The sequence below is a fragment of the Agelaius tricolor genome, unplaced genomic scaffold, assembly GCF_023055355.1.
Source record: "Agelaius tricolor isolate 1412-34295 unplaced genomic scaffold, bAgeTri1.0.p SCAF_18, whole genome shotgun sequence".
Taxonomy (NCBI): domain Eukaryota; kingdom Metazoa; phylum Chordata; class Aves; order Passeriformes; family Icteridae; genus Agelaius; species Agelaius tricolor.
Genome location: NW_027269278.1, coordinates 9,626,340 through 9,634,796, shown reverse-complemented (window position 1 = coordinate 9,634,796; position 8,457 = coordinate 9,626,340). Strand labels below are relative to the sequence as shown.

Here is an 8,457-nt window from a genome sequence, read left to right as displayed (position 1 = left end):
AGGGATTCGAAGCTTTGGGGTCCCCAGGCCTTGCAGGTTCTGCCGGGGGTGCGGGGCGGGCCCGACTCCATCACCTCGGCGAGGTCGGAAAAAGCCTGCGCGGCTGGAACACTGCTTCCCTCCACTTTTCCATAAAACAGTTCAAAAGTTCTCTCCCACATCTTTACTTGATTTGAAAGCAAAATAGAGTGTCAGGATAGATCAGCTAAAATGTGCCGAGAAAGTAGAGAGGAGAGAGGATCCTTTCCCATGGCAGCCAGAGCCAGGGTCTTCCTCCCGTCTCCCTTCTCCCCTTTCCCCTCACCCGCGGTACCCGCGGTTCCCACCTTCCTTCCCCCGTGGATTTTTCCACTTCGCCAAAACACCGAGGTGTTATCCAGGAGGGCTAAGGCCCCATCCCGGCCTGCGTGGGCCGCACCGGGGACGGGCCCTGCTCCACACGCCCCTGCCCCGGGACAGGGTGCACCGGGACCGATGCAGGAGAGGGGGTCTGCCGAGGAGGGATGGAGGTCTCCCACCCCCTTCCTCGCCGGCTGCCCAGGGCCCTGGACTGGCACAGTCGCAGAGACCCCTCCTGAGGGTCACCGCGAGTTCGGCTGCAGCAGAAAATTGTTTGTTATTAATCATGTGCTGAAAGATGATGGGATGGGAGAGATGGCACTGCCGCTGCTCCCCGGGCTGCGCTCCCCCGGCCGCCGGGCAGGGCCCGGGCAGCGTTATAATAACCCCCGCAGCCTGGAAAATAATGTTAAAAAAGGTTCAGACCAGTTCTGACAGAGCCCGCAGCCCAAGCACCCCTCCAGGAACATCTTCCCCGTGGGACTGAAACGTGTGCTGGGGTCGCTTAGCCCCGCGCAGAGACGCTGAGGAGTGCGCGGGTGCGCATCCAGTGCTGGCTGCGGAGGTTCCGCGGGTCGTGAGGCCCAGGCTGGAGGGGTGTGGGGGTTCCCGTGGGGCTGCCGTGCTGCGCGGGGGCGCAACCTGCGCGCTGCCGCTGGCAGGGGATTACGGAGCGGGGCGAACTGACGGGGTGCTGGGAGCGGGCGGGGGTCCCCGGAGGATCGTTCACCTTTCCATTCGTTTGTGAAATATTTTTAATACATCACCGGGCTTGGGGGAGGAGGCGGGCGAAGAGAAGGAGGAGGGGAGGCACTCCCGAAGGAGCCGCGGCCAGGCGGCGGGGGCCGGGCAGGGGCGGCGGGGGCCGCGGGTCTGGCCGCGGGCGCGCAAGGGGCGCGGATGGTGCGGAGTGCGGAGCTGGGTCCCGCGCGGCCGGGCTGGGCCAGCGCTAGATGGAGTGATGCATGAGCGAGACGGGGAGGTTTTAACCTTCAGGGGGAGGAGCCCCGTTTAACTACAGGCATTTGTTCTAGGGCAGGTCACTTTAATCTCTTTAGCTTTAAACTGTCCAACTCGCAACTCGCGTTTCTCTATAAGGGATCTTTACCACTTCCCTGCCTATGCGGCCGGAGCGCCGTGCCTCTCCCCAGCAGAGACAACCGCCTTCCAGGCACTGCCCAGATTGCTTCCGACACCCTTAAAATAATACTGTTAGTAATAAGTGGATTTGCTTTTGGTTTTTGTTGATTTTTTTTTTTTCTTCTTTAAAAAAAAAAGCTCCTTGTTCCTTTCTGTGTGGAATAAACACCTGCAAACTCCCCCAGGCAGCCCGGCGCCCCTGCCATGGATTCCTTTAAAGGTGGAATGAATTTGGAGAGACTGCCTGAGAGCTTGAGACCCCAACCCTCCCATGACATGGCTTCCAGCTTCCATTTGCAAAGATCCTCGGAACCCAGAGACCCGATCGACAACTCAGCCAGTGAATCCTCCGACACGGAGGTGCCAGGTAACCCTCCCCCTCCCCGCGCCCCCCGCGGCCCCGGCCCGCTCCCCCCGCGCTGCCTCCCCCTCCCCACCGCGCCTTCCCTCCGCGGGGCGGCCGGGGGTGCTGAGCCTGCACCCCCGCGCTCCCGGAGCCGATGGAGGGACAGGGCTGAGCGAGAGCTGCCGGTGATCGCGGCGGCTTCATCCCAAGCGAGCCCCGGGAGCAGGAGCGGGGGCCAGGGGCCCTCCTGGAGCTGCCTCCCCCACCGTGCCCGGCGCTGACAGCCCGCCGGGGGGACACATGGCTCCATGGTCCCATCCCAGGAGCCGCTCTCTTTTATTTATTATATTTATTTTTAAATAAAAAACTGTCGTTATTAATTGATGGGGTCGGGAGGAAGGGGGGGCTCTTCGGGGAGTGCGGTTTTGCCGGATGTTTCTGAAATAATGTCAGCTTTTGCCCGGGTTTATTTTCCAGCTCGGGTGGTGCAGAGATGGAAAAAGATCTCTCTGTCAGCGAAAAAAAAATTTTTAAAAAGAAAGGGCAGGCAGAGTTGGAGAGGCAGCGTGGGGCCAAGGCAGGCAACGCGGGCCGCTGCGGAGGGGATGTGCGCGGCCGCGGTGAGGGTTTGCGCGGGGCCCGAGCGATTTCCCCGCAGGAAAAGGGAAGGATCCCCATGCCCTGACCACCGTGTGCGAGGGCTACAGGGAACGCTGGGCTCTCTCGGGTTGCATTTAATTAAAACAACAACATTTTTACAATGACAAGGGAAAAGTAGAAGAGAGAAACAAAAGCTTAAAGAAGGAGTGTAATATTCCTTCTCAGCAAGACTGTTTCAGAGGGAGTTTATATTTTATGTAATTTTAGTTTTCTAATAGCTATTGTTGCTCTTGGGAATTTTAACCTAGAGAGTGGCTGTTGTAGCAGTGGGTCCCGAAGTGGCACTCGGTGATAAACAGGGTTTGGGTTGTGCCTCCCGGCCTGATTCGCAAACAAAGTTAGAGACCGGCGTCTGGAAGGGACTCTGAGATTAGAGGGGATTATTGGAGATTAGAGAGGGAGATTTGCTCCATTTTGCCCTACCCCTGTGTGTGACCCCTCGGTGCTGCCGGAGGGTTGAGGAGCTGCCTGCTTTTCTTCTCCGAGAACCTGCAAAATACCTTTAGATTTTATTTTTTAATGGGGGAAAAAATAGTTACAAAAGCCGATTAAAGATGCCTTGCCTTATGATTTGGAATTGCATCACAGCCCTGCGCTGAGGCCGGATTTTTAGGGAGGACTGGGAGAATTAAAATCAGCGCTGAGCGAGGGGGCCGGAGCCCACCGGGACCGCTGCCGTTTCCCGATCGCCCCCGCTCCCTCTCGGCCCGGTTTGTCCGAGCCATTCGCGGCCGAGAGCGGGAGGATTTGTTTTGGCGGGGATGATTTTTGTTTCTGTTTCGCCGCCGCCGCCGGGCCATGCGGCTGGGCCGGTCTGGGGACCAGGGGGCCTGGGGCGATGGGGTCTGTGCTGAGAGGCCTTGGGTTCGCTGCAAACCCCGCATGAGATCGGCCCCTTTTGGGGGCCGCTGAGCAGCTGAGGATCGGTCGCACCCTCACCCCTTTCCCTGTGCAGGGTTCCCAGCAAGGTGCGATCCAAGGGTGACTTTGCAAGGACGAGCCCTCCCGGGCTCTGGATTCAGCACGCGATTATTTTTAGACCCCCGCTTACCTCGCAGAGGTCGGGGCTGTAGAAATGCCCACGGGCCCGCCGGCGGCGGGAGAAAACCCTCCGAGAGGGGGTTAAAAACAAAACCAAAAACAATCTATAGAGGAGGAGGAAAAAATCTCTAAAGGAGAAAACTCTCCGCGATTTTTCCCTTCTGCAGCAGCAGGACCGAGGCCGGGGCTTGGCCGCGGCCCCCGGCCCTGCACGGCCCGGCCGCACCTTTCCCGCTCCTGCAGGGCCCAGCCCGGAGCACTTTGGTTCAGGGCCTCCAGACCCTCTCCGAGCGCTGCAACCGGGACAAACCGGGCCCAAACCGGGCTGGGAGAGCGGAGAGCCCGTTACGAAAGGGGAGAGGGGGTTCGCAGGACCGGTATTGAATTCCTGCTCCCAGCCCGCGCAAATCCCGGCCGAGAAAACCCTCCTGGGTGGTTTCTTTTTTCTTTCCTTCTTCCGAAATGATTTTTGCGGAGGGCTTCGCTCAGCCCTGTGTTAAAATAAACACCAAAATCCTAAAAGATAAAGAATAAAATAATTATGAAAAGAGAATGAAGTGGGGGAGCGAAGAGGGGTCTTTTGCAATTAATTGCTCCTGGGTTTTCCACCCTTGCCCTCCCAAAGTTTCCTACCGCGGCCGAGCACAACAAAGACAATGGAGCAAAGATCACGCCTCGGTTTGGAGGGAGCGAGAAGGTGCCGTAGAAAGGCGGAGCGGCCGCTGATACGGGGACCCCGCTCCCCGCAAATGCGGTCACCCGCGCTGAGCCGCCCTGGGGTCCCTCCTGCTGCATCCCCGGGTGCCCTGGGCCCGGCAGGGCTCCCTGCTCCTTCCCCAGCCGCGCCGGGAAAGGCCGGGATGGGCTGCGGGGCTCTCGCTGCCTGCAGGGCTCAGCGGGACACCAGTGGGTGCCCCCACGCGTGCCTCCAGTGGGGTGGGCAGCGCTGGGTGCGGGGCGGGGGTGTCTGCCTTTGTGTGCCTGTACTGGGACAAAAAACAAAGCAAAAAAAAAACCAAACCAAAACCAAATGAACCAACCATCCCCAACCCGACCCCTCGCAGAAAAAGAGCGTAGCGGCGAGCAGAAAAACGAAGACGGGGCCGCCGACGACCCGGCGAAGAAGAAGAAGCAGCGGCGGCAGCGGACCCACTTCACCAGCCAGCAGCTGCAGGAGCTGGAGGCCACCTTCCAGCGAAACCGCTACCCCGACATGAGCATGAGGGAGGAGATCGCCGTCTGGACCAACCTCACCGAGCCCCGAGTCCGGGTAAGAGGGGCCGCAGCCCCGCCGGGAGCGAGCTCTGCTCTGGGGCCGCCGGAGCGTGGGGGGCTCGGGGCAGCTGCCCCTTGTGGGGAGCGCTGCGACGGCTTGCTCTGGGCTGGATTTAATGGCCAAAACGGGGATCCAGGTCGGAGCGGAGAAATTCAGCTCTCGGCCACGGAGAGATCCGCCCGGAACGGGTTAGCGACCGTGGGCCTTGCGCTGGGCACCGGTTCGAAAAGTGGGCGGCGAGCGGCGCAGGGAGCAGCGAAAGGCCGGGGTGGGAAAGGGTCTGACTGTGGGGGGAAGAACCCTCTGGACCGGACGAAAAGCGTGGCAGGGATGGAGCAAAATCCCATCCGAGCAATTTCCCCTTGCTCTGGTTATTCCCAGTAATAGCCACGGCCATGTCCCACCAAACCCCTGCCCCTGGGTATGGCGACAGCGCGATGGCGAGCTCCAACCCGCACGGAGCGGTCTCGGGGCCGGCCCCTCCCGGCCGAGCGTCTTCCAGGGCCGCCGGCTGCTGGTGGAGGCCGAAAGCGAAGGGCAGGGGCCGGGAAGCGGTCACAAAATCAATACGGGCTGAAAACACAAACTTGTACCGCGAAGGCGCTTGATTTTTACACGCCTTGGAGCCTATGCCACCATATATATGTGTGTATGGTGTAAATATACACATACAGTATATATATATATATATATATATATATATATATATATATATATATAAAAATATATATATGCACCTCTCTTAGCCAGATTCGAGGGCCTCGGTAATGTTGGTGCACACGGCTAGAAACATATGTGTGTGTGTGTGTATGTGTGTGTATATAAATATATATATATATATATATATATATATGTGCATGTATGTGTGTGTGTGTGTGTGTTTCGGCAGTTCCTTAGAGAGATTTATGAGCGAAAGATCCTGGCAAAGAAGGACCGGGCCAAAGCGGCTCGGTCCTATGGATCTATCGCTGTGTCTCGGTTTGTCCACTTCCCAAGTGCTTTTTTTCCACCCGAGACATTTCCCCGCGCGGTTTCCACAGTGGTCGCACACTGCGGGACCGTGGGCTAAGCACAGGAAAAACGGGAACTGCGGAGCAAAGCCCCACCGCACGGAAAATCCACTTTTTCTTTTTTTTCTTTTAGTTTTTTGTTTTTAACTTGGCAATTAAACCTTGAGTGACCAAATCGGATTACAGAGATTCTGCTTTAAACATTTGAAAAGTAACCACCCATCTGAAACAATTGCGTCTGAAAGCATTGTCTTAATTGAGTTTAAAACAAAACAAAGCCTGAACATTAATACTGGTTGAATATTTCAGGGAACAAATATAACTAAAATATGAGTTGCAATTAACATCATTTCGTTCTCCTTCTGTGTGGAGATGTTTGGGTTTGATGTTTTGAGATGGCAGATTGCAAATCTAACCTTAATTTGCTATGAGGGCCTTCCTTTAAAATGTCTAGGAGCCATAATTAAAACTATTACCCTCATTTTCAGGAAATTCCTGTCTGGAAGCACCTTCCGAGGAGTATATTACAGGTTTTGAACATGTTGGCTTTCGTTTCCTATTTATACAGGATTCTTTTTATTATTGTTATTTTTTAAAATAGACTCCGCCATCCGTTCCCCCACGGAGTTTCCATCCTTGAGCCCGGTATTTAATAATAGTTGTGCCATTTCTGCGCCGGGAGGGGAGGCCCCGGGAGCCGCCCCCCGCCCCCACCCCGGCTCCGGAGGGAGCGCAGCCTGCGCGGGGCCGGGCCCGGTGTCCGCAGGGAGCTCCTGGGCTCCGACCCGCTGGGACAAATCCGGCCTGTGGTGGGGAGGATGCTGCAAGGGAGGCTCGCGGCCTGGGCGCCGGCAGCAGGCAGCAGGATGCAGATTTTTAACCAATTTTTAAACATTTTTGAAGCTGCCCGGCTTCAATCAGGGGGCACTCAGATGCTTTCCGAGGGCTATATATATAGTATATATACGATTATATATATATTATCATGTATAAAAATAATCAGAGACTGGAACCGGTTTTCGCATCAAACATCAGGACCAGCCCCTCTTCTCTGTTTCCTAGTTAGGGCTGTAAATTCTCATTAGATGTAAAGGCAGAGGTTGCATCTATCCGAGGGCGATGCAGGGATTGATTTTTTTTTTTTTTAAACCTAAACATACTAATCTAATCCCTTTTTTTATGATCTGTAACAGGGGGCTTTTATTACACAGCATTAGCTTTCGGAAACGCGGCAGAGCCGGGGCGAGCCGGCCCTAATCAGAGCGGGCCGTGCTTCGCCCCCCGTCTGGCTCCGGGAAAGGGGCGCGGGGGGCACAGGGGGACGCGGGGGGACGCGGAGACCTGCGCAGGCACCCTCGGCACAGGGAACGGGGACGGCTGCGCGCATTCCGGCTGGCGCATCCCGCTGTGCAGAGAGGGATGCGCGCAGAGCCCGCCGTGCGCGCAGGCACCGTGCGGAGCGGGACCCCGTTCCGCGGGGCGGGGGGCGGCGGGGACAGGCGGTGCGGGGCCGCGGAGCCCGCTCTGGAGTCCCGGGGGAGCTGGCCGGGCCGCGGGGAGAAGCGCTGGGCCGCGGATACCTGCGCTCCCCTGCGCGCATCTGCGCAGCGGCGGTGGGTGGGGGGCTGCTGCGGCCCCGCACTCACCGAGACGTGTCGCTCCCCCCTCCCCACGCAGGTTTGGTTCAAGAACCGCCGAGCCAAGTGGAGAAAGCGGGAGCGGAACCAGCAGATGGACCTGTGCAAGAACGGCTACGTGCCCCAGTTCAGCGGGCTGATGCAGCCCTACGATGACATGTACGCCGGCTACCCCTACAACAACTGGGCCACCAAAAGCCTCACCCCGGCGCCGCTCTCCACCAAGAGCTTCACCTTCTTCAACTCCATGAGCCCCCTGTCCTCGCAGTCCATGTTCTCGGCGCCCAGCAGCATCCCCTCCATGAACATGCCCTCCAGTATGGGCCACTCGGCCGTGCCGGGCATGGCCAACTCCGGCCTCAACAACATCAACAACATCAGCGGCTCCTCGCTCAACTCGGCCATGTCCTCGCCCGCCTGTCCCTACGGGCCGCCGGGCTCGCCCTACAGCGTCTACCGGGACACTTGCAACTCCAGCTTAGCCAGCCTCAGACTGAAATCAAAGCAGCACTCCAGTTTCGGCTACAGCAGTTTGCAAAGCCCCGGCTCTAGTTTAAACGCCTGTCAGTACAACAGTTGACGGACTTGACACAAACCACCTCCGACAAAGCACCGCCGACAAAGCAAAGCAGAAGCAAAGCGACGTTTAACGGAAAAGAAAAAAAAATATTAAACCCGATGATGATTAAAAGCAAAACCCAAGCAAGTGAGAGAGGGAAAAAAATAAAATAAAGCACACACACACCCCCCCCCGCTCCCCCCCCCCCCCAAAAAAAAGCCCCAAAAACTCCGCGGACTTCGACTGTCTAGGAAAAAAAAAAAGGCAAAACAACGATGCAACCAACAAAACAGTGCTTTAAAAATATTTTTAAAAAAAATTTTAAAAAAAGTATAACTCCATCTAAAACCGTAAACGGACCAGCAAACTTTTGCAAGAGACACCGAAATCTGGTACATGGATGAGTTGCAATTTTTTTCTCTGGATTATGCGGGTTGTATGTGTTTACT

General features: G+C 56.8%; 1 protein-coding gene across 1 annotated transcript; it reads left to right on the top strand.

Annotated features, from left to right (window-relative positions):
• The first annotated feature begins 1,683 nt into the window (after window positions 1-1,683).
• PITX1 (paired like homeodomain 1) lies at window positions 1,684-8,217 on the top strand. The gene is made up of 3 exons (XM_071443736.1): window positions 1,684-1,846; window positions 4,591-4,796; window positions 7,490-8,217. The coding sequence occupies exons 1-3, from the start codon at window positions 1,684-1,686 to the stop codon at window positions 8,027-8,029; spliced, it is 909 nt and encodes a 302-aa protein (XP_071299837.1). The 3' UTR covers window positions 8,030-8,217.
• The last annotated feature ends 240 nt before the right edge of the window (window positions 8,218-8,457 follow it).

Excerpts from the sequence above, each read along its gene's own strand:
- PITX1 (XM_071443736.1), top strand. The coding sequence starts at position 1,684 with ATGGATTCCTTTAAAGGTGGAATGAATTTGGAGAGACTGCCTGAGAGC. Across the intron at positions 1,847-4,590 it reads CTCCGACACGGAGGTGCCAG|AAAAAGAGCGTAGCGGCGAG; the intron begins GTAACCCTCCCC and ends GACCCCTCGCAG. Across the intron at positions 4,797-7,489 it reads TCACCGAGCCCCGAGTCCGG|GTTTGGTTCAAGAACCGCCG; the intron begins GTAAGAGGGGCC and ends CTCCCCACGCAG.